At 40.1% G+C, this 27,084-nt stretch overlaps 1 protein-coding gene across 1 annotated transcript in view; it reads right to left on the bottom strand.

The window, feature by feature from the left end:
* Positions 1 to 27,084, bottom strand: part of RELN (reelin) — a 165,668-nt gene that overhangs the window by 130,033 nt on the left and 8,551 nt on the right. The window contains exons 3-6 of the mRNA XM_063308080.1: positions 16,411 to 16,556; positions 7,590 to 7,741; positions 4,042 to 4,154; positions 2,238 to 2,446 (exon numbers count right to left, since the gene is read on the bottom strand). Coding sequence (XP_063164150.1) covers positions 2,238 to 2,446; positions 4,042 to 4,154; positions 7,590 to 7,741; positions 16,411 to 16,556 — 620 coding nt within the window. The remainder of the gene's footprint in view (positions 1 to 2,237; positions 2,447 to 4,041; positions 4,155 to 7,589; positions 7,742 to 16,410; positions 16,557 to 27,084) is intronic.

Raw genomic sequence — 27,084 nt, 5'->3', positions numbered from 1 at the left:
TTCGGTTAAGTTTTATGGGTGTTCTTTTACCCAGAACAACACCTACTCCTGAATTTTAAGAAAAGTTTACTGCCTCTTGTTATTAAAAATGAAAGCCAGTTACAAACATTTGGATGACGCATGAGTCTTATTATATTCTGTGAGCTGTCAACTAATTTGGGAAGTATTAACAGAAATCTACTCACTTGAAAAATGTACATATATAATAATCTAAGCAGTGCACTTTAATTCTAACAGCCCCATTTAAAATTCTGCAGATGATGCATTAAAACAAATTAATAATTCATTAGCTTGACACCAATAAGCAGAAGATGGCTTACCCATTTCAGAATCATTTATTTAGAATATGACTTCCCTTGAAGAATGCCTTTTTGTACAGTTATTGTGTGCATGGTATTTTAAATTTGCATTAAATAGCTTATGAGGCTTCACTGATTCCATCTGAGGTAAAATTATATGGATACCTTGAGGACCATATTCACTTTATATATTTATGCAAGGTTTCTTACATTCCCAGTCATGAAATGACAGTGCTATTCAAAATAATGCTTTAATGGCTAAAGAAATGTGTGCTGCCAAATTGTTTTTGAAATTCAGATGAGATTTGTTGAAAGTTAGCAACTCGTAAAAAAGAAAACTGTGTTTGAGGCACTATGGGAACAGGAAGCAAAGAAAACATTTCAAAAGAGATCAAAGACTATATCAGAAAGCTTCACTATCAAGCAGAAAATTATGCTGATCCATGTATCTTAAAAGAAAGTTCCATTTAAAAAGAATTATTCATATTACAGTTTCTGTTCAGCATCACTTACTAAAAAAGGAAACAATTTAGGTCCCCATCCTGCTGTGATATCGTGCTCAGCATCAGCAGAACAAATAAATATCTCTATGAAGAATTCCCTCATCTGCATATATATATACAGTAAACTCTAAAGACTGACAACACTATACATGCCAGGAACGATGAAAGAGGTCCATAAAAGTGGGTTTTCACCAACCTCGTTCATCCCAAAGAATTTGGGATCACAACTTCCAGAAGATCTAGTAAGCAAGTTTCTTGGACTTCCCTACTTCTGGAGACACCAGATTGAGAAAGCTCTGATTTAAACTTCCAATTTTTTCCCCTATGTTCCTATTCATTTATTTTGGTGCAGAAATTATTTTGGTGCATGTCAATACTGTACTGCTGTCTTTGCCATGTTCAGCTTACACTATTGTGTCTGGCATAAGTTGAGTCATTTGAGTAGAATATTCAACTGGCTGAACCAATGTTAGCTCTTTCAACAGGAATGGGTATGTGGTATCTCAGGCAACTACGTAATGCTTTTAACTATAGATACTAGAGAACAAGCCTGAGAAACTGTATTTGCAAATGCTGTACCATCTTTACCATTTAGTTCTTATTTCTTCTCCTCCTCACAATGTCCTCCTGCTTTGTAGGTTCTACTATCTCAGTCTTTTGCCAGATAACAAGGACAACTGATGGTCACTTCCATGAGGACCCCACATCTCCAGATAGCAACCTTGCACAGTTATTTGAGAGGACACTTCTTTTTTACTCATTCTGGCTGTATCTGCAGAGCCCCTCCCTTTGCTCTAGGACAGAAGCTGCTACCAACAGTATAGTCTAACAATAGGATAGAAGTTCTTACATGTGCAAGGAGCCTTTCCAAAATTCAGAGAACCAGAACTGTTTACTAGCGTAATATATACCCTGTAAAGACCTGTCTCTTCCATTAGTCCTCGGACAGGATGGGTTATAATCTGCTACCTGATATTAAACTGAATTCTTTTCTTGACTGTTATTGGGTTTCATCTTGTTCTTCCCAAATGAGCTGATGGATATCACTATTTATTCTCATTTTTATTAGTAGGCTGTGATTTTTAATTCTAATATGTAAGCTGCCTAAAGCTGTATACACATTTATTAAAGTACTTAATTTGCAGAAGTCTGAAATGAGGATCAGATAGGAAGGTATTCCTGGAATATACATGGGACATGTTTACTGAGAATTCTAAATGTTGCAGTTTTAACCATTCAAGGGAAGAGTGATGTACATCACTGCAACTTGCTCATAGCAAGTATATTGAGGATCCTTTTCACATGATATGAATGGCTTTAGCACCATCTTTTTTTTTCCAGAAAGAAAAGCAAAAATATCCTAGTTATATAAAAGCTACCATTATAAATTAGAGAACCAACTATATTTACAAAATGTCGTGCTGGCTTGCTCTACCTGTTGCCTGGTTGATGGGTTCCACAACCCAGGTTAATGGAAAACTGGATCATATGCGTAACAGTGGAAGGAAGGACTGGCAAGACATGGAAGTAGTCAACAGCCCAAACATTTCTGTTACGCCCTTGGTGATTCTTCTGCTTGAGGCAGAATTTGGTTGCCGGAGTCTGAAGTTCTGGGCTGATGACAACTGAGACCAAGGAGGGAATCTTAGAAATAACAAAAATCAGAGAAGTATAGTTAATTTTAACAGTTTCCAGTCTGTAGCAAAAGAATGATGTACAAAAAAAGTTAATAAAAAGTTAGTAAGTTAATAGTAAAAAGTTAATAAGTGTGTTGGGTATTTGGTTTCTTTGGGGAAAAGGCCTGCAAGAAACTAGGAACTATGATTTTGTTGAAATGTATTAGGATTCCAAGCAAAGAATACCAGTCACTGGATAACTCTGTTGTTAAATTATACTTCCCAAAGGCATGGAAATGCAGAATCCATGAGAGATTTTACAAGAATAATTTGACAGTACCAGATGCATCTAAGGTGGTGGTGGGGAGGCAAAAAAAAAGTCAAGATGATGACTTGCAATGCATGTAAAATGGGGGTGGGGTTTTAATTGTGAGGTTATGGCTGCTATCCTGACTTTTTTGACCTGCCCCATGCTGATGCCCCTGGGGACAACCTCATCACAGGCAGTCTGCAAAGCTAATCTATACTGCAACAATTCCCTGTGAAATTCCATTGTTAATTTTCTTCAATTCACAAATATATTTTTCCTGATTTAAGCCAAATGTAGCTCCAATTTTGTTTGAAACATTTGGTGACAATTAGAGGAATGTAACAACATTATTTTTGCAATTTCATCCAAAACTCTAGCTCCATCTTCCTGAATCTGTCTGATTTGTCTTGGCCATATTGGCTATGAATTCTAATAATTGCACTCTAGTCTAAATGTTTGGGGAAACTCCCATTCGATATTCTTCTTTTTGTGATCAGGTAGCAATTTACTTAAGTCTGCTAAGAATCACCATACACTTTGAAAAAGTGGCATTTCTGGCAAAAAATTATTTAGAAATGTTGTAATCAAATGCTTCAAGAAAACATGAACAGCAACAAAATAATAAATACACAGATGCATCCACAGGATGGGAGGCTTTTGTCAAAATGATGAAAGCAGCTTCATGTCATCGTGGCATGGGCTCCAACCCTTTTATATATGCATGTGACATCATAATGCACCTAGAAAAGGGGTGGAGCTCATGACACCATGGCATGGTGCTGCTTTCATAATTACCCGCCCCCCCCGGCATCATTTACATAGCTGAATGGAAAAGCTAATCTAATCTGTGTGTGTGTGGACGTGTGTCTAAGTCAGTCTTAACTCCTGGCAAATACTTGGGTAAGTCCCTGAAGTTTTCTTGGCAGCATTTTTGGAAGAGGTTTGCCCTTCCTTTCTCCTTCCTAAGGCTGAGAGAGACTTCCTAAGTCATCCAGTTGGTTTTCTTGCCTAAGGTAGGACCAGACCTCATAGTCTCCTGGCTTCTCGTCTAGAGCTTTTAACCCTATGCCAGATTGGCTCTCAGTTTAAATTTAGTTCCTTCAGACCCTAAGATCTAGATACCAAATTTTCTTTTCATGAATGGGTCAGAATTTTCCTATATTCCTTCATCCCTGCAGCCCTTGAAAGCGACCCCACCCTGCCTGGAACAGTTCGAGAAAGTGGTGTTAGCAGATATTTCTCTCTTTACCGCCTGGGGTCAGGCTGTTGTAATCTAGCCAATCCTACTTTCAGGATTTATTTTGAATACTTACCCTATAGGAAGCATAAGTCATTACATCAAGAGTTATGTGATTTTTTCTTCCTTCAATTTTTGCATATAATAAGACATCATTCTCATGGGCTTCTCCAGTGTCACAGCTTCCACCTGAAATAAGATGCAAGACAATTTCATTTATTTATTTATCAAATTTGTCACCGCCCATCTCCTCCGACCGGAGGGACTCTGGGCGGTTTACAGCACAGAATAAATATACAATAAAACCTCAAATAAATACACGATAAAATTCCAATAAAATCTCATTAAAACCAAAACAATTTCTTCATTAACTTTATTTGTATTTTAATAGTGAAAATGATGGTTACCCGAGATTTTTTAAGGTAATGTGGGTCAATATAGGAAAAAATGATGCTAATAGAATACTCATATTTCTTTAATTCTAATACAAGTGGAAGAATAACATGCATAATACAAAGGCCTGTATCATAAGTATAAACATGAGTGAGTTTCTTACCAATTCCTGGGTGTTAAAACTACTCAAAAAATTAAATAAAAAAAATTAACAAATCATCCTTTGCCTTAAGCTCTTGTCTCTAACAATAAATATCGCAAGCCTATAGGTTGTAAAACAAGCTAATAATAATGTAATTGAACAAATATATACCATTGATACGGGCCAGCAGCACCTACAGTGAAGGTAACATGGGGGTGTCATACTGATGATTGAAATCCCACCCCTTTTCTGCATGTCATGATGTCACACTGACATCCAAAAGGGGTGGAGCTTGCAGTACAATACTGTAATGCTGCTTTTGTCATTCTGACACCCGCCCCCAACCCCCAGAGATATTGTTGCTGTGGTTCTACCTAACACTTTTTAAAGCTAAGACTGCAAAATCTTTTCACTTATTTGATATTTACGGAAGGAAGACATTTTCCTCTAATGCTTCAATTTATTTGTTGCCCTTTTGCAGCATAGTGGATGACCCCTCACTTCTCCTTCAGAAGAGCTAATCTATACATTTTCCTAATCTATACATTTTCAGAATTTCAGCCAATCTATACATTTTCAGAATTTTTCTCTGTGGTCTTAAAAGAAATAAAAATACCTTATCTGTCTTCTAGTAGAAATGAAGTAGTAATGCATCAGAACTGATCTAATACTTAATTAAAATAATACTATCATAATTACATATGTAATGATGTATCAATTTTTGAACATCAAATTAAACCTAGATAAATAATACAGAACTGAACTGTCTCATAAAGAGCACGTTCAAAGACTGAGAGTTGACAGATTTTATTAAGTCAGCCTTTAGAGTCTGGTACAGTCATGTCCTTCCAAGAATTCATTATCACCTTTTTGTAACAATTGAAACATGATATATCCAAAGCTGTTTATAAGCACACAAATTCTAATTTGGGGGGATTTAATTCAACAACCCATTAACATCTTTAAACATCAGCTTCCGGTCAAACATCTGGTTCACCAAGTGATAATAGTTAACTAAGAAGGAATTTCCAGGAACAAGACCAAATTATGTGCCCTAATATTCCTTTTGAGTTTATTACCACATTTCAGTGTAAGAAGGACAACTAAATATCAATTAAAGAGTCCAATAAACTTGCAAAATAATTGGTTGTTCAATTAACCTAGTTTCTAGATCAGAAGAGATCTACTTGACATTTCTTAAAACCTGAGACCATTGTTTTTCCAGTTTAAAATACTTCAGCTCTTTATTCCAAAATTATTTTTATATTATTAATAATAATGGGATGTTGGTTTAACCTCCATAAAAGTGCACAGGTTTACAGTAATTGAATTATCAACAGCAGCAACAGCCCTGGTAGGACTGTACCCCATCAGACTGCAGGTGAAGGATCACATGTTTGAATATGGCTTAAAAAAGGAAGTGTTTATGTATAACTATAGCAATGTCTAATACCATTCAACTTGACACACTCATTCAATACATTCCGAGAAATTTATGGAGACTTGTATGGGCCTTCTCTCGTGGCTTGGAGGAGTATTATGCCAATGAAGCTAAACAAACGCTCATTTGCATTTTCAACTCAAAATAAAATCCATTTGTATTTCTTTTCTAGCAACATCTGAATGTTCCACCTACGCATTTTCACACAATCAGTGTTTTCACCCAAGCTGTGCTGAGCTAACAGCTTTGTCCCAGAGTTCAGAAGGTTGACAAAAGTGTTTTTCCTGTTTTCCATGCAGGTGTGGCTCTTCTGGACATATAACAGGCTCCCCTTCCTGCTGCATTTTTGGCCCATTATACATCACAAATGAGATTTGACAATTGAGATGGAAGATCAGAGAATTCCCTTCCAGTAAGAAAGGCTGTTTTTTCCTTGTTGACAGAAAAAGCAGCCTCACCAGGGAAAGCAGATCTATTCTGTTTCCTTTCTTGTTCTTTCCATTTCGCATTAATCGACGTAGTGTTGAAAGAATGAGCTTCCCATACAGTTTACCCTGATTTGTGGACATTGCAGAATATTTGGGGGGTGGGGAGAAAATGTTATGGAGACCAGCCACATGGTTTTGCCAAATTTAAACGTTTTCGTTTATCTCAACATTAGTTCCCACTGATGGAAAGATTCATGAAAAGCCAGTAATTACATTTCCCCTTTTTCTGAGCTGTAAATGGTTCAGTTTGCCTTGTTCTTTCTTCTTGGATCTTCAAAAGTCATTACCCAAGGTAAAATTCAAATGGTAGGAATGTCATTCTCCAACTAAAGACTAAAAATAAACAAGATCTAGCTGGAAATTGAAAAGAAACCAAAAGTTACTAAATTAATTATTTTACTGAGCCACATGTAATCTGACCATCAAATCTTCTCTGTAGGCACTCCAGTTTAAATCTTCGAACTCTACTGAAGAGTTTGCCATGGAAAATAGTCTGGGCTTCACTCAATAGTGTAATATTTTGTTTATTGTTTATTTATGTGGTATCTCCAGGACTAGATAGTCATATTTATGTAACTAAAGTACTTCTTGCTGCATTTGGTATTTATGTGACAGCCAATATGGTGTAGCAGTCACAGTGTTGGATTGGACCAGGTTTTAGGTCACCCTCAACTTTGGGCCAGTCATTCTCTCTTCGTCCATCCTACTTCACAGGGCTGTTGTTGTGGGAAAAAATGCATAGAAAAAGAACTCTGTATGCCACCTTGAGATCCTTGGAGCAGCAGCCCTGAATCCAGGAGAACCCCCAGATTATACACCAGTTCTGACTGGGGGAGTTGGAAAGAGAAAGTACATAAAAGGCTGATTTGCATAAACCTTTCTTAGAGAGATAAGTGGGAGATGAACGTACTTACTTATTTAGTTAGTTAGTTAGTTAGTTATCAAATGTAGTCACCACCCATCTCACTTAGAGAGCAACTCTGGGTGGTTTACAATAAAGCAGGAATAAAATATTAGATAAAATACAAAAAAAAAAAACAATACAAAAAAACAGTCTTCTTAAATAAATAATATATTTGGGCATACTCTCCTCCACTGTAGGAAAATTAGAAATAATCCAGTGTGCACATAACCAAGAAAGATTAATGGCAGATACTTACCCATACTGAAATAAAATCTCAGATTTCCATAACCTGTCGTGTCCATATACGGAGTGCATAGTTTTCTTTCTCCATCTCTGACGAACACAGCTGACGAACCTGATTCCAAGGTCCCACATTCAGTGCCAATGATAGCTCCTGATATATCCCACCTAAGGACATGCGAGATGCAAGGAACAGTTCATTTCTGGACTCAGTTAAAAAATACTAGGTTTTACCTTTACCGTCTTAAGTACCATAAGACAGGATATTTATAAAGGATCATCACCTACCAAATGAAGTTGTCCTCTATTTAAGTTCAAGTGAGAAAGCCCTGATGTTTGCACCATCACCACAAGAAAATTAAACTGGTGGAACACATGATATGGCAACAGAAGAAATAGTGAATGGTGGGCAATTATGGAATACTTGTTACCTGTTTAATGTTTTTCTCCTAATATCCTATTGCTATTTGTCTGTTGCTGCATTTTTAAGTATTTACTTTTTTTTATTTGTGGTAGAAAGGGTACAGAGAGTTTTTAATCAAGAAAACACATTTGGAACGCATAAGTAAAGAGTTGAACATTAAAATATCTTTCCCATTTCAGCAAACTCTCTATTCATGAAGGTATAGCTGGAATATATAGTCTTACATTTTTTTAAAAAATGAACTCAGTTACTAATAAAAATGCCCAAAACAAAATAACAAGAATTAAGAGTGGATAAAGAAATGGAAATATTTTTACAGTACATAGAGAATAGGAAAGGACTAAAGTTTTCCAATTTCCAGTTGTGATTTCCAGTTGTGATGTCAGTATAATATAGAAACATAAATGAAGTTGAGAGAGCACTGCATTATAGACACATTGCTTTATTCTTCATAGCCCAGTTATGGTTAGTTTATAAATCAATCAATGAATAGCTGAAGTATTTGAAAGAAATTTGTGCAAGGGTTATGATAGCTATGGCTCATAAGTTGAGAAGTTATTCCCGACCACGCTGACCATTGGTGCCCATCACAAGCCATGATGATGTCAAAATGGAAAGAACGTCACTATGTATGTGTATCATGATGTCTGATGCATGTAAAGAAGCTACACAATTTGCATGTTGATACCATGATGCCTGTGCTGTCATTTGCATTCTTGCTCCCCACGCAAACATCAAGACTGATCATGCTATAATTTTATTAAAAATTAAGTACACACAGCTCATTAGTATCAATGCAAATATGTTTTTGCTTGAGACAGCCAATCTTACACTTATTGATTGCACAATTCTTTATCTTATAAAGATAGTCAATTTGTAGAGCAAAAGATAGTCAATAGGTAGAGCACATGAAAACAGCCCAAATAAGTTTTTAAAGGGAGAATTTATGTTTATATTAGTATGCATGGATTCCATAAAGGAAATGTGTTGAAATGAGCTAACAATCAGGATTGCTGTTTTAGTGGAATATCTCCCAGGAAACCAGCTTACCCTAACATTGATTGGCAATTGGAACTGTTTAATTGGAACAGCTGTCCCATCAGCTTTAACCATTACGGATGCATTCTGCACTTTAAAATGGTTAAACGATACTCGCATTTGCCTCCATGTTCAACAACTGGTGAATTTGTAGCTAAACCTCAAAAACTTTGGGCTGTAGGTTAGATCTGAAAGTTCACAAGACTAAACTGCAACCCCCTTTACACATTAAAAAGCAAAATGCAGCTCACATTCTGTAACATTTCAGAGAGAAAATGTGAATATGCTTGAATATTTACAACATCTCAATTCTCATATCCAGGACAGTCACCTCAGCTCCTCTTCATCCTTATTTTGTCCTGATAAAGACTCTTTCCCACTGGCTGCTGTAGGCAGGTATGTCCATGAGGGGTCAAAAAAGTCAAGATGGTGACCACAACTGTGTGACAGAAACGCCACCTTTTTAATGTATGCTGTGCATGTGATGCATCTTGAAAAGCATGATCATGGCCAGCATTAGACTTTTTGGACCCTCCTGCAAACACCCCTGACTGTAGGCTATATTTATGTAACCTAAAATTACATCCAGCATTGACTTCTAAATGTGTTCTGTTACAGTTTTACATTTCTGTGAGGGAATATAGGAAGAACTGCACTGTTTATTTATTTATACATCAAATTCATATGGCCGCCCATCTCATGAAAGGTGACTCTGGGTGGCGTAAGTTATAAAGTTATAAAGCAGTAAGCATGTGAAAAACAGTCATTATTAAAAAAATTTAAAAATCACAGGGCTAAGAAAGAATAGATGTTAACAGCAATAATGGAGCCACCTCAAGATTTCACTGGTCCCCTGGGAGTCCCAGGCCTGATGACACAACCAGGTCTTGAGGGACTTCCAGAAAACCAGCAGGAATGGAGCTAACCTGACTGTGTTGCATGTTAGTAAGGCAGCTGGATTGAGGGAGAAGGTATGTTCTGAATAATGCAGGAGGAAGCAACTTTCAGAAACAGGATGTTAACCTTTTATAGGAGGTGAAAGAAAAACCTAATGGATAACTTAAAACAAACTGCTGGGATGTCGGGTGAGGTCAGAGCTTTCACCAATGGGAAAATGAACTATTTCTGAAGTCTGCATTGCTAAAGAGATTCAAAGCAAAGTCATCAGCTTTGCATGGTTTCAGATAAACAGGGCCAAAGTCAGAAATCAACCAGATCAGCTTTGGAAAACAAACATCATGAAATTAATCTGCCCCAGAGCCTATCCAGAAGTGGTGCAAGACATTAATGGACTTTAGAAAACAACGGTGTGTATTTGCCAGTCTTGCTTAATAAAGCTCCAGCAATTCGTAAAAAAATGAAATAGGGACACAGTTTAACCAAAGACAAAAATATCAAAAATAAGGACTGTCCACTCACAGGGATCATATTTCTAATGGGATTCAATTGTCATAGGGATTTGACTGAGATGCAGCCTGAGTCAAAGAAAAGGAATAGTTTTAAAAGTCCTTGGAAACAAATAGTGTGATTCTTCTCATTGCTAGGAGAAGGCAGCCATTAAAAAAAAAACCCATATATTTTATTTTGCTTTAGATGTATAACTTAGTTTAGTCATTCTAAAACTAGAATTTAAAACAAATCCATTAGCTACCCTGGAAGTTTGTGTAATTGAGCTAGTTACATAAAAATAGTTCACAACCGTCATAAAAAGTGTAAGGAGGAAAAGTAAAAAAAAAAAAAAAGTGCTTATTAGGCCTGTAGTGCCATTTGTCAATATTCCTAATTTTAAGAAGGTAGAAAAATCAAATCATACAAAATATGAGTTGGAAAGGACATTACAGATCAGCTAATCCATCCCCCTATATGCTGAAAAGCACAAAATTGACATAGATTTTTAAAAGTTCTCTTAGCTTTAGATGTCTTGGCCCACCTCCCTAATCCAACAATCCTTGGGTCCTCTTCTTTCAGCAATGATTGATTTCAGGCCAAAAGCTGGTTTTGTAGAATCTGATGACTTCATTCCTTCATTCAGTTTAAACACATTTCCCCTTTTCTGTTGGTCTGGCTTCTTACACAACTTACATATATTTTCCTTTTTTGCCAGTGGTCTGGTTTCTATATGGCCAACTTTACCATTAACTTCACCCTTGTTATTCTCCTGCAGCATATTCAAAGAAGAGAATGATCTGTCACCTGGTGTTTCTATATATCAGTCCTTGTTCTTGCCTGGTTTAGCTGGTACTGAAGTATAGTTTAGACTGTCCTAAATTTCTGTAGTACAATGAGTTGGGCGATCAAGAATTGTTGCTAGGAGCCATACATTATATAGAAAGGCCATTCAGAGGGTGAGATGCATGATTTAAAATAAATTCAACTTGGGGGGCTTAAGGTATTGATTAAGAGTGGCATTCATTCTTTTGTCTGGTTGTTAGATTCAGGAATTATATGCTTAAAATGAGTATTTGCAAAGAAAGCATCTTCTGTGAATTGCATCTTTGCATCTAAGAAATTCTCCTGTAAACTCACATAGCATGAATGGCTATGCATTTTTCTTAGTAGTCTGGCTGTCACAGCATGAAATGAATTGGAGATTTCACTGAACAATTCCATCATTACTAATATGGCAGTTCAGAACCTGGACCACAGGAGGTCACTGATCAAGTCAAGAAGATAATTCTTCAAAGGCTGATGGTGTGTGTAATGGAAGTATTAATTCAGAGGTTTCATCTAAGAAATTCTTTGTTCACTGGCAGCTTCTGAAAGTATCTAAATATTTTTTGTCCATTTGACAAAAACCCAGCAGAATTGAGTGTTTGGGCATATGATACAGCATTTTAAAGGCTCATATTTCCCTACAGATTTGGAGTCATGGTAAATTTGTAGTAGGTGAGGAGAAAGTGTTCCAGGCAGATTGTATATTTGGAACAGATAGTACAGCAGCACTGATATTCTGAGAACCTAGGATCTTGAGACATTGTAGTTAAATTGAATGTATAGTGTTTGGATCCATTCAGCTCAAGAAAGCAATTCCTGGATAAAAATTCTGAGGCTCTTCTTATAGCAACCTCACAGTACTATGGGTTTCCAAGAAAGAACCTAGGATGTATTATACCTAAAAGCTCAAATGAGTGAAAACACTGGACAATTGGATCTAAAGCAGTCTAACTTCTGAGCAGACTGCAAGTAACCAGATATGCACACAATTATGTCTAAGGTACAGTTAATTTGATTTTTTCCAATCCATAAATTCTAGGGAATGGATTGGCAGCCAGATACCATGGCTGTGTAATTTGATCTTTGATATCTACATTCCCTACACAGTAAGATACTTTTGATGTTCTGGACTTTAATGACTCTGAAAGAGATGGTCATCAGAGCAAAGAATATATAAAGGATTGAATGATCCAGCTTTTAGGGTCAAAAAGTGATTGGCCTTATAGGGAAAACATTTGCAGAGAAGAGGAAGGACAAGGACAGAAAGGAATATTCTTTGCCTCTTGAACTTGTCTTAAGCTACTTTAACCACACTGACATGCTAGTTTGAAATTTTGGAAGAACAATATTGCTATCCTCAGATTAACTGCAAATTGATCTAGTCCCTTCAAATAAAGAAGAGATTTCTGTATGCAGGATGGATATTAGAGACTACTGCTGAGAAGGCAGATTATTATTCTACTCATTCAACCAATTATCCTGAGACTAGAGAGATCACTAGCAAATCCTAAACTGACTAATTTGAATAATGATGGTAAATATTATCTTAATTAATAGCAGAAGATGAAATATGTAATGCCTTGACAAATGTAAAAGATCATGAAACTCTAAATACAGAGGGTTTCAGACTTGATTATAATGTCTTTAAAAAAATAATAATACTAGACCTGTCTCAATTATATATTTGCATGTGCAAACATTCCTGACACTTGGAAACAAACTCAAGTTCCAATTATTCCTAAACCAAAGAAAAAGTTCTAAGAAATATCATTCTAACAGTTTACTAAATTGTTAAAGTAAGATGAAAAAATATTCCCTGCACTATTTGTCAATAACTTAAACTAATTTTTAAGTCAGTATGTAACTTCTGATCAATCTCAGTTTGTTCCTAAAAGAAACATAACTCAGTTGGAAGAAGGCTGTAAGACTCAGCAGAGTCAGGCCAGGTTAATGACTTGGATAGGAGACCTTCAGGAATAACAAGAATGTAGGCTAGATGGAAAGTGAAAACACATTTTAAGAAGAAAGCAGAGAGCCAGTTTGGTGTAGTGGTTAAGGCATTGGCCTAGAAACCAGGAGACCATGAGTCCTGGTCCCACCTTAGGCATAAAGCCAGCTGGGTAACCTTGGGCCACTCTCTCTCTCTCAGCCTTAGGAAGATGATGATATTGGCAAACCACTTCTGAAATCTTGCTAAGAAACCTGCAGGGACTAGTCCAGGCAGTTGCTATGAGTCTACAATGACTCAAAGGTACAAAATAGAAGAAGAAAGCAAAGGCAAATTGATTCTTCAATATCATCAAGAAATCTACAAAGACATCTCCATGAAACAGGGATGCCTGCAAGGTACAATGGTGTGATTGAAGCTCCGCCTGTTTTTTGTGTGTGCTGCATAGAAAACAGGCAGAACTTTGACTACATCATCGTGGCCTTCATTTTGACTTTTTTTTACCATACCCTCCAAACACCCCTGCCACCTCTGCAGATATTATTAAATATAATGACTGACAATAAATGCACCAATAGTCTACTTGCTTTACCCTCCAGACATTTTAAAGTATTTGATAGAGTGAAACAAACTTTTTAAAAAACATGTTTGAAAATGAAATTTGGCTATAAGTTGATTTCTATCACCATGATAAGTGGTAAGTGGTGTCAAAGAGTTGGAGATGGATTTTTCTGAATAAATAATGATGCTCACTTTCTCCTATCTTCTTTTACCTCATTATACAAAAGCAAAGGCAGCATATTAAGAAAGACAAGAACATTCAACATCTTAATACAAAAACAGATAATAATGTAATAAATTTGTTTGCAAATGACATGTACATTTTTCTTCAAAATCCTTATAGAGATATAACTCAATTGTAGTTTGCATTAAATACATTTTAGGCAGTAGCAGGCTGAGAAATTAATTCTTAAATTCTGCTACATTAATCAACATCAACAAAGAACCCCACAGAACCGCTATACTTCACATCAATCCAAGTGGATTTAGATATTTATTTCTAGATATTTATAGGAGCTATAGATAAAATACAAAGGATTTGCATTAATTAAAAGCATAATTATGATGCTTTTCTGCACAAGATTAAACTTAACTCATAGCAACAGCTTTCACTATTAGTTCTTGGTAGAACTGAATAGATCAAAAGGACTATCTTTCCTGAAATAAGTTTTTATCTTAGATAAGAGGGTTCCAAGAGTGATAGAGACCCTTGACAATAAGGTGCATAGACATAAAAACGACTTTTCATGATTGCTTTTAATATTAGGGTCTCTTGACGGATTCTGACTCCTGACTCTGAGCACACTCAGGTGACTGAACCTGGACTATGGGTGCATCACCTGTGTCCTGCTAATTATTTAATTAATGCTTCTTAGATATGCAAAATACAATGGCACTAGTAATAGAATGTCTAACTTAAGAGGCAGGGATCTGATTTCCAAGTGAAATGTAGACAAGCATGCACAAAGAGATAGGACTTCTTGTGATGGATAAAATCCACAGTGGTATACAGGTTGCATACCTGTAGGATGAAAAAGAACCAGGTAAACACACAATGCAAAAAAGGAACATCTGACATCTTCAGTGGCATCTCTTAACTTCTTTCTACCCTTCTTTTCTTTCACATTCCAGATTATTGTCTTTCTCATCAAGTCTGCTCCAAGCCAGGTATTTTTTAAAAACAGAGAAGTATATGAGGTGATCTCTGCACATTCAAATTTAATGGAATAGTAATCCAAAAGATTGGTGAACATTGCAACACTATGGAGAGCTGTCAAAATGTAATAACGATTTTAAAGAGCCCAGGACAGACATAGAAATGAACCTATACATTGGTTTAAAGGACTGAAGCAAGAACATCTAGTGAAGTGATGGAGAAAAAGGTAGATGGGAATGATGTTCAGCTCATTGACAAGGGTTCTTTTGATTAACAACAGAAGCTATAAAAAGGCTTGTTTGATATGCTCCAGCCTTCAGTTAAGGTGTCACATTCCTTTATTATGATAACTCAGGTTTAGTTATCTCCTTGTCCATGTAGATTATTCCACCGAGTCTAACAGATGAGGTTTCCACACACCACAAATTTTTAACTTTTGCTATATTCTCAAGCACTAATAAAAACAATGTTGATTTTGTAAAGTGAGAAAGACAGAAAAGTTGCAATAACTAGGAAACAGAGAACTCTCTTGGGTGGGAATGATATACAAAAGAATACAATTTGTTCCCAACTGGCAAGAAATAGCAACAGGTTGCAGGGCCAAAGAGAACTAAATAAATGAGTGTAAATTATCCAAGGAGACAGGTGGGGAATCAAGATGATACATACAGTACATCTTCTCCATAGTAAAGTCATAAGCAGATCCTTTGCAGGCAAAAGATATATCAGATCAGGTAATGAAAAGTGACAGAGGATAAGTTAGGGTCAGAACCTGAAGAAACAAATAAATAGGTCCAAGACAGGTTCAGAAATTATAGTTACTGGATGATTCATTCTGTGTAGGACATGCCAAAGGAGAATCCAGCAATCTTCTGTATCAAAGAAAAAAGGAAAAGAGAACTAAGGCTGAACTGAACTTGGTATGTCTGAAACCTGCAAGACTAAAACTTGAAGACAATTAGACTATGTTGTTTTTCTTATGCAGTTGGCATGACATATGACCACAGCCAATTCTTAGCCACAGTTCTCTGCCTCATAATGATAAATATGAGGCTCCTAAATATCAGAGAAGGAAAGGATAGAAAGAAACACTGAATAGCTACCCATTCTCTGAACATGGTCCATCCTGTGCACTGAATGAGGCAGGGATCCTGTGGAAAAACAGTATGGGATCATAGAATTAAAGTATTCATCATAAGAACTGTGAACAATTGTTGTGAATTGTGAATACTGAAACAACAGAATCAGGAATTAATGTTGTTATACCAACCAAGGTAGGCTACCTAGCACCCTTTAAATATTTGGCACTGCATCTTCCATCAGCCTTAGCCAGCACAGATGATGGTGAGGGATGATCAGAATCATAGTCCAAAATATGACTAGTTTTATCCTTAAATGTGAGAAAATCCATTATTTTATCAATATCCCATGTTGCTAAAAACCAGCAAAATGCTTGGCTGAAGATTCATCAACCCATCCAAAGAGTAAACACTCACCCTTTCGGCTGACCCTCAAACTCTTCGGCCCATTGCTCCTGAGCATCTTCAGTAGAGAGGTCCACATCTCGTGTTGTGGCAAAATTTAACTCACTACCTTCAGTTCCATGGAAGTAAATTGCATTTCCATCTGACTGACAGCTATGCTGCAGAGGAACACATATAGGAAGTATCTATTAAGTCAATTTTGTAAATGAGCTTTGTAGGAAAAACAATCAAATTATTTAAAAACGACTGATTACAGAAGCTAAACTAAAAAAGAGATTGAGCATCTCATTCTTCTACATCAATATTGAGTAATTAATCATTCTTCTGAGCACAACCATTTCAATTTAGAGCTCTACCCAACATTACAAAGTCCATCCTATTTTGGTTACTATTCATCATGGCAAGCCTACATTTGTCAAACACAACTAGGTATACACACAGGGCATTTGATGCACATGAAAAAAGGGCAGAACTTCGACTGCATTTTCATCTTGATTTTTTTAAACACACACAGACACACACCCTGGCTAGATGTCCCTGTATGACCATACTGCACTCTTAATTTTAAATTTGAGCTGCCTAACTATTTTTCATTCACACCAATCCCTGAAACACTGGATACAGTACTGATTTATCTACAGTGATCTAAGCATTTTAAATTTAGGGTGCAGTAGGTCCAAGGAAGGTAATGAAAAAGATGACTATATTAGTATTCTACAGCAGACACCATACTTTCATTTTAACTATAAATTATATATCACAATGTTGACTTCCATAAGGTGGCGACTCTTTCAAACATTCCATTTTTTAAAAATACATTTTTATTAAAGATTTGAAAGAAAAAATAAGAAACAAAAAAGAGGGAAAAAGTAGAAAGTAATTGAATGGGATATACATGTATCATAGAAATCACTATTTTTTCAGTATTTCATTACTGTTCTTGATTGTATTATATCATTTTAAAAACTATGTGAGTGTATTACATTGTTTTAAAAAAACTATGTAGTGCCATGAAACTCTAAACAGAATGTATGTATCAGAAACAGTAGTCAGCACAGCATAGATCATAAATTAAATTACAGTAAATTCTGTCTGATTAAAAGTCTACTCTGATTTAAACAAACCTATAATACTGAAACATTAAGATGTTTTTGTAATGAGAAATCAAATTCTTGGATGTGATATAAATGCATTTATCAAATTGTAAACCAGAAATGGTTTCCAAACTGAATTTAATTCTGCATCAGATTTACTTTTAAGATGATGCAAAGTTAGTTTGAACATCAATGCATAGTCCCACAATTTAGTTAGTGTAATGATTGCCCTAGCCCCAAATACTCAGACTCACAAGAGGATGCTAAATGAAATCTGATTTATTAGAGTACTAAAGACAAATACAAAGAAAGCTGAGAATGAGCAAAAGCGCGCCAAATACAAACTTAAACCCTTGCTTCAAACGTATCCCGCCTCCCTCGTAACAGCCCCGCCCGGCACAGGTGCTAGCAATCGTCAGAGTTGCTAGCCTGGGAAAGTAACCTTGAGCGCAGTAGATAACACAAATACATTCCAAAGCAAAGCCAAAATATAATCGTTCCCATCCTCCCTAGATAAATGAAACACGCATCCAATTAATGACATGCGAAACGTTACGATGCATCAAATACATTGAAACGGCGCACATGACATACCGCCCTCCTAAAATACCCTTAGGGACCTGGTTTCGAGGGATAAGCGGAGTGGAAACGGGCCACCAGAACCGGGGAAGCTACATCTGGTGCAGCGACCCACTCAGGATGAGGGAAATGCTTCCAACGAACTAAATATTGCAAAGTATTGCGAAGGCGTCTAGAGTCCAAAATTTCTTTAACTTCAAAGTGTTGCTGACCATCAATCATGATGGGGGTGGGAGGTGGAGGTTGCCGATGCCAGCGATCAGAAGGAATAGTCGGTTTGAGTAAGCTGCAATGAAAAACAGGGTGTAAGCGTTTAAGGTTATGAGGCAAGTCAAGTTTAAAAGTCACAGGGTTAATTTGAGCGACAATTGGGAAAGGACCCACAAATTTAGGCGCCAGTTTCTTTGAAGGTTGTGCAGACTTGATAAACTTGGTAGAAAGGTATACCGAGTCCCCAACTTGGAACGCAGGTTGTGGGGCTCGCTTCCGATCAGCATACAGTTTATAATCTGCCTGTGCATCAGCCAATGCCTTTTGAATCATTGGCCAAGAGTCAGCCAGTTGTGTTGACCAATCATCTGTAGTGACTGCACCTGCAGGAGGTTGTGGGAGATCAGTGATAGGTACAAAGTCTTTACCCTGAGCCACCCGAAATGGGGTTTGCCCAGTGCTTTGATGCACTGCATTGTTGTAAGCCACTTCAGCAAATGGTAGAAGGTCTACCCAATTGTCCTGCTGATAATTCACAAAAGCGCGAAGGTACTGCTCTAGAGTAGAGTTAAGCGCCTCAGTGGCCCCGTCCGTCTGAGGATGCCAAGCCGTGGAGAGGGCTTGCTTCGTGCCTAACAGCTTGAGAAACGCCCGCCAAAACTGCGAGGTAAATTGTGTACCTCGGTCCGAAATCAAGCGGGAGGGACATCCGTGTAGCCTGTACACGTGTACAAGGAATAGGCGGGCCAATTGACGCGCTGACGGAATGGACACGCAGGGGATAAAGTGAGCTTGTTTGGAGAAATAATCTTTGACCACCCAAATGACCGTTTTGCGTTGGCTGGGTGGTAGCTCTACAATAAAATCCATGGAGATTTCTTCCCAAGGGGAAGAGGGGGCTGCTACCGACTGCAGCAGCCCTTGGGGCTTGCCCACCTTGCGCTTGGACATTGCACAGACAGTGCAGGAAGCAATGTAGTCTTTGACATCTTTACGTAATGTGGGCCACCAGAATTGCCTCCGAACGAGGTGCAAGGTTTTTACAAACCCGAAGTGACCTGCGAGTTTGTCATCGTGTGAACGTGTTAATACATCTTTTCGGAGGTTTTCAGGAACGTAGAGGCGGTCGGATTTCCAAGCGAAGCCTCTGTCAAAAGTAACATTGTCTTTATTCGCAAGCAACCAAGTATCCGTTTTTAATTCTTTTAAAAACTTTTGTTGCAACTGGGAGGGAATTGACAAAGTGCTTGGCTGAGCAGCGCTTGTGGTGGGCGGTTGCTGCGCGTGCGTTTGGCTTCGCGTCACAGCCTGCATGCCCAATTGGGGCGCCGACCATAGGGTGCTTACCACATCTGGCGCCGCCCCAGAGTCTTGAGGTTGCCTTGACAAGGCATCAGCCAAGAAGTTCTTTTTTCCTGGAATAAATTTGAACTGAAAATTGAATCGATTGAAAAATTGAGCCCAACGAACCTGTTTAGGGCTCAGTTTTCGAGGGGTACTAAGTGCCTCCAAGTTTTTATGATCAGTCCATACCTCAAAGGGATGATTTGCCCCTTCCAACAGATGCCGCCAAGCTTCTAATGCAGCTTTCACTGCAAATGCCTCCTTTTCCCAAACATGCCAACGCCTCTCAGTCTCAGAGAACTTGCGGGATAGATAGGCACAGGGCTTGAGGCATCCTGCCTCGTCTTTTTGCATCAACAATGCGCCAATAGAATAGTCGGAGGCATCTGCCTGTACAACAAAAGGCTTTGAGGGATCAGGGTGTTGTAAAATGGGCTCTTTGACGAAAGCTGCTTTCAGCCGCTCAAACGCCGTTTGACAAGCAGGCGTCCACCTCAACAGCGCTCCGGGATTCTTGACTCTCCTAGTATCCCCCACCCCTTTTGTTCGAAGCAGGTCCGTTAGGGGCAAGGCAATCTCAGCGAACCCCCTTATGAATAATCTGTAGTAGTTGCTGAACCCCAAGAAACTTTGAAGTTGCCTGCGGGTACGGGGACTCTCCCAGTCCATGATAGCCTGCACCTTGGCAGGGTCCATTTCTATACCTTTATCAGAAATCCTATACCCCAAGTAGTCAATTTGGGTCTGATGAAAGGCACATTTCGATAGCTTTGCATACAATTCAGCAGATCTGAGTTTACACAAGACTTTCTTTACCAGAGCTACATGCTCTTTCATGGTTTCCGTATAAATCAACACATCATCCAAATACACCAGTACACCTTTAAACAGATGTTCATGCAAAACTTCATTGATTAATTGCATAAATACCCCAGGGGCCCCAGCCAACCCAAACGGCAACACCTTATACTGGAAGGCTCCCAACGGGCAATTGAATGCAGTTTTCCACTCATCACCCTCCTTGATTCGTACACGATAGTAGGCTTCTCGTAAATCCAGTTTAGAGAAGATCTTGCCTTTGGCCAGATGTGACAACATGTCCTTTATCAATGGCAAGGGATATTTGTTGGAAATTGAGACGGCATTTAATCCGCGGAAATCCGTACAAAGTCTCAATGTCCCATCCTTTTTTGGGCGAAAAAGAACCGGCGCCCCCACGGGTGAATTCGCCGGCTCAATGAATCCGCGCGCCAAATTTTTGTCCACAAATTCCCTCAATAGAGTCAGTTCCTTTTGCGTCATGGAATAAATTTTTGGTTTAGGCAATTGAGTGTTGGGCAGCAGTTCTATGGCACAGTCCGTCTTTCGATGGGGGGGCAACTGGTCAGCTTCCTTTTCACCGAATACATCAGCAAACATCCTGTACTCGGCCGGCAAGCCTTCCAGAGGAGAGGCCGGGTAAGGCGGAGTCGCAGCTGCCGCAACCCCCACCATCTCCTCTGGGGCACCCTTCCCCTCTGCCGCTTGATAAAACTCATCCCTAAATGTGATGGTCCGGTAAACCCAGTTTATTTGGGGGTTTTGCTGCACCAACCATGGTACCCCCAACACCACCAATGGCCCCCCTACGGGAGCCACGACAAAAGACAACCCTTCCTGGTGACTGCCCAGTTGCAAGGCTACCCGCCCTGTAAAATGGGTGACCGGTTTGCCCCCTGCCATGGACCCATCCAATTGAGTAAATGCGATGGGTCTTTGTAGAGGGAAAGTGGGGAGCTCCAAAGCTGCCACCACGTCGGGGTGCATCAGACACCGGGAACACCCCGAATCAATCATGGCCCATACTTCCACCGTCTTGACTTGGGAACCCAATTTCAATTTCACCATGAGTATGCGGTAAGTGCCACTCACCGCTGGAGGCTCGCGCCCGTCCTCTACCACCTGCCCAGCGGCGCCCTTTAGAGCAGGTGGCTGGCGTTTCCCGCCGGCTGCGGGATTTCGGTCTCCCCTTCAATTTCGTAGAACATCACATCGTCTCCCTCGGTCTCAGCCACCGCAGCTTTCTGTTTCCTCGGCAACGCAGGGGACTTCGCCGGCGGTTTTCCGGGCCGTTCCTCCACCTTTGCCTTCGGGCATGCTGCCACTCGATGCCCCTCCTTACCACATCTCAGACACAAGCCTTTGGCGTACCGCTTCTCCCGCTCCTCGTCCCAGGGTCGTTGTCCCGGTTTCCCCCCGGTGGTCGATGGGCGGCTGGGCTTCACCTCCCGCCCCGACTTGGCGGTCTTCCGCTGGGCAAAGATCTCTTGGGCATGTTCAGCCCTTCCTGCTAGCAGGATCCACTCATACAGCGTGTATGGGTCGTCCCTCCCCAGGGACCAGCGCAGCACCTCTGTATTCAAGCCATCTTTGAAGAGCTCGATAATGGTTGCTTGGGACCAGTCATCCACCTTCCCAGCTAGCGCTTTAAACTCCAAAGCATAATCGGCCACTGATCGGGACCCCTGCTTGAGTTCCTTCAGGGCTCGCTTTGCTCTCTCCTTTGCTAAGGGGTCCTCGAAGTGTTGCTTCAACGCCCAGAGGAACTCCTCGAGATTTTCCAGTTCAGGCGCTTCCGACTGGCACATCTGGACATACCAGTCTGCCGCCCTCCCCTTCAGTTTGGTGGCAATGGTGATGATTCTTGCCTTCTCCGATTGGAAAACCGCCCCCCATTCCTCCATATAGGCTTTCGCATTCGTCAGGAAGAACGAGAGTTTGGTCGGGTCCCCATCAAACTTGACAGGGAAGTCTCGCATGCCGCCTCCCGCCGGGCTGCGCCCCACCACCGGTGCTGCTGCGGCTGGTGCTTCCCTGACTCGGGGCGGCACGGGGCCCCGGGGCGATCGCCCGGGCGATGCTGCGATTTCCATCTGGACCGACTGGTCCCCTTCGCGCCTCCGCACCACCCGTCGCCGTTCCGGGGTCAGCCCCTGGGAGGAAGGGGTTGAATGCCTCTGGCTGGATTCTTCCCGGAGCTCTCACATCGAGGTTACATCCAAGCTCAGCTGTTTCAGGATAGCCTCCAATGAATCCATTTTCGACTCCAGCACTCGGATCCGATCCGGAGTGGGTGAGCCCTCCGTTGGCTGCACCTGCACCACGTTGGGGGATAAGGGGTATCTCTGCCTCCAGGATGGGCCCCCCGCTGCTGTGGCATCTCCTCGGGTCTTATCCCAGGTGAGCAGCTCGCCCGGAGAATTCACGGTGGTCTCCGGGGCCGTTTTCAGCCCCCCGGCTTCGCTCTCCGACCCGGAGCTCGCCTCCTCTCTGATGGCGGACAGCTCCCCACCTTGGGACGGTCGGCCGGACGGCCTCACGGTCGAGTCCGGTTCCCCTTCCTCCATCATCACGATGTCGGGTTCGGTCATCGCGGGCTCTCTCCCTCACAAGTTAGACGCTTGTCTTTCCTGGACAGGGGCCAGCGGAGTTAGGAACTGAGATTCTCAGCTTTATGTAATGATTGCCCTAGCCCCAAATACTCAGACTCACAAGAGGATGCTAAATGAAATCTGATTTATTAGAGTACTAAAGACAAATACAAAGAAAGCTGAGAATGAGCAAAAGCGCGCCAAATACAAACTTAAACCCTTGCTTCAAACGTATCCCGCCTCCCTCGTAACAGCCCCGCCCGGCACAGGTGCTAGCAATCGTCAGAGTTGCTAGCCTGGGAAAGTAACCTTGAGCGCAGTAGATAACACAAATACATTCCAAAGCAAAGCCAAAATATAATCGTTCCCATCCTCCCTAGATAAATGAAACACGCATCCAATTAATGACATGCGAAACGTTACGATGCATCAAATACATTGAAACGGCGCACATGACAGTTAGCCTTTCTTCCACCAAGGGAATCAAACATCCTTTGTAATAAGAAGCATCAAGTAGATCAACACACCATTGGAACCTGGAATGTAAGATCTATGAGCCAGGGCAAATTGGATGTGGTTATTGGTGAGATGTCCAGATTAAAGATAGACATTTTGGGCGTCCGTGAACTGAAATGGACTGGAATGGGCCACTTCACATCAGATGACCACCAGATCTACTACTGTGGACAAGAGGACCACACAAGAAATGGAGTAGCCTTCATAATTAAAAGTAACGTGGCTAAAGCAGTGCTTGGATACAATCCAAAAAATGACAGAATGATCTCAATTCGAATTCAGGGCAAGCCATCTAACATCACAGTGATCCAAATATACGCCCCAACCACAGATGCTGAAGAAGCTGAAGTAGAGCAGTTCTATGAGGATCTGCAGCACCTGCTGGACAACACGCATAAAAGAGATGTTATTTTCATCATGGGAGACTGGAATGCTAAGGTGGGCAGTCAAATGACACCTGGAATTACAGGTAAGCATGGCCTGGGAGAACAAAACGAAGCAGGACATAGGCTGATAGAATTTTGCCAAGACAACTCACTCTGCATAACAAACACTCTCTTCCAACAACCCAAGAGATGGCTTTATACATGGACTTCACCAGATGGACAACACCGAAATCAGATTGACTACATCCTTTGCAGCCAAAGGTGGCGGACTTCTATACAGTCAGTAAAAACAAGACCTGGAGCTGACTGTACTTCAGATCATGAACTCCTTATTGCACAATTTAGGATCAGACTAAAGAGATTAGGGAAGACCCACAGATCAGCTAGATATGAGCTCACTAATATTCCTAAGGAATATGCAGTGGAGGTGAAGAATAGATTTAACAGACTGGACTTAGTAGATAGGGTCCCGGAAGAACTATGGACAGAAGTTCGCAATATTGTTCAGGAGGTGGCAACAAAATACATCCCAAAGAAAGAGAAAACCAAGAAGGCAAAATGGCTGTCTGCTGAGACACTAGAAGTAGCCCAAGAAAGATGGAAAGCAAAAGGCAACAGCAATAGGGGGAGATATGCCCAGTTAAATGCAAAATTCCAGAGGTTAGCCAGAAGAGATAAGGAATTATTTTTAAACAAGCTATGTGTGGAAGTGGAAGAAGACAATAGAATAGGAAGGACAAGAGACCTCTTCCAGAAAATTAGAAACATTGGAGGTAAATTCCAGGCAAAAATGGGCATGATCAAAAACAAAGATGGCAAGGACCTAACAGAAGAAGAAGAGATCAAGAAAAGGTGGCAAGAATATACGGAAGACCTGTATAGGAAGGATAACAATATCGGGGATAGCTTCGACGGTGTGGTCAGTGAGCTAGAGCCAGACATGCTGAAGAGGTTGAATGGGCCTTAAGAAGCATTGCTAGTAACAAGGCAGCAGGAGATGACGGCATCCCAGCTGAACTGTTCAAAATCTTGCAAGATGATGCTGTCAAGGTAATGCATGCTATATGCCAGCAAATTTGGAAAACACAAGAATGGCCATCGGATTGGAAAAAATCAACTTATATCCCCATACCAAAAAAGGGAAAGACTAAAGAATGTTCAAACTATCGAACAGTGGCACTCATTTCACATGCCAGTAAGGTAATGCTCAAGTTCCTGCAAGGTAGACTTCAGCAATTCATGGAGGGAGAATTGCCAGATGTACAAGCTGGGTTTAGAAAAGGCAGAGGAACTAAGGACCAAATTGCCAATATCCGCTGGATAATGGAAAAAGCCAGGGAGTTTCAGAAAAACATCTATTTCTGTTTTATTGACTATTCTAAAGCCTTTGACTGTGTGGACCATAACAAATTGTGGCATTTCTTAGTGGTATGGGGATATCAAGTCATCTTGTCTGCCTCCTGAGGAACCTGTATAACAGCCAAGTAGCAACAGTAAGAACAGACCACGGAACAACGGACTGGTTTAAGATTGGGAAAGGAGTACGGCAGGGTTGTGTACTCTCACCCTACCTATTCAACTTGTATGCAGAACACATCATGCAATGTGCTGGGCTTGAGGAATCCAAGGCTGGAGATAAAATTGCTGGAATAAACATTAACAATCTGAGATATGCAGATGATACCGCTTTGATAGCTGAAAGTGAAGAGGAACTGAGGTGCCTTATGATGAAGGTGAAAGAAGAAAGTGCAAAAGTTGGCTTGCAGCTAAACCTGAAAAAAACCAAGATTATGGCAACCAGCTTGATTGATAACTGGCAAATAGAGGGAGAAAACATAGAGGCAGTGAAAGACTTTGTATTTCTAGGTGCAAAGATTACTGCAGATGCTGACTGCAGTCAGGAAATCAGAAGATGTTTAATCCTTGGGAGAAGAGCAATGACAAATCTCAATAAAATAGTGAAGAGCAGAGACATCACACTGACAACAAAGGTCCGCATAGTTAAAGCAATGGTGTTCCCCGTAGTAACATATGGCTGCGAGAGCTAGACCATAAGGAAGACTGAGAGAAGGAAGATCGATGCTTTTGAACTGTGGTATTGGAGGAAAATTCTGAGAGTGCCTTGGACTGCCAGAAGATCAAACCAGTCCATCCTCCAGGAAATAAAGCCAGACTGCTCACTTGAGGGAATGATATTAAAGGCAAAACTGAAATACTTTGGCCACATAATGAGAAGACAGGACACCCTGGAGAAGATGCCTGTGCTAGGGAGAGTGGAAGGCAAAAGGAAGTGGGGCCAACCAAGGGCAAGATGGATAGATGATATTCTAGAGGTGATGGATTCGTCCCTGGGGGAGCTGGGGGTGTTGATGACTGACAAGAAGCTCTGGCGTGGGCTGGTCCATTAAGTCATGAAGAGTCGGAAGCAACTGAACGAATAAACAACAAACAGGACTAAATGGCTGAGCAAAATGCAATAAAAATAGATGGTGACATCTCTCAATCAAAGGCCTCGAGCAATTCTATTTTTAATAATCTCCTGATGCCTAACAAGGTTGCAGCAGAGCCCACAGAGAGCAAACTGAAACATATTTGAAAACATGCAGTATAGCATTGAATAAGGTATATGCATAAATCCAAAAGTAAAATAAAGAAATACTGATGAGGAATGAGGCAGCAGCTATCATTAGAAAACAACCATTTTATTATTCTAAACTTAATAGAATATATAGCTAACCCCTTTATAAACTGAAGGTCTCAATACATCCAACGTTTGAAACCTCAGTTTTTTTTTTTAAATATGCCTAACTGTAAGGCAATGCATTCTTTTTATTTCTTGAATATAGTCTTTCATAGCTTGACAAGTGTTGCAGCTTTGCAGCTTTGAGATGCTTCAACGGGATGCATCCGAACTAAATTCCTTAGTGTATTTGATTCCAAGCAGTTTGGTCATGGGTCAAATCTTCCTGAATTACCAATTTCACCTCTGGGTTTTCAAAATGTTGGTGTTGCCTATACCAATATTTAATTTTATCTCAAAATTTATCTCAAAAATTTGCAAGTAGCTTAATGGACATGAAGATTCTTTCAGACAGTCAGAACTTCACAAAGATGTATTTTTTTAGCAACTCTGGTTATATAGGGATG

The sequence above is a fragment of the Candoia aspera genome, chromosome 7, assembly GCF_035149785.1.
Source record: "Candoia aspera isolate rCanAsp1 chromosome 7, rCanAsp1.hap2, whole genome shotgun sequence".
Lineage (NCBI taxonomy): Eukaryota > Metazoa > Chordata > Lepidosauria > Squamata > Boidae > Candoia > Candoia aspera.
This window is presented reverse-complemented; position numbering and strand designations above follow the sequence as displayed.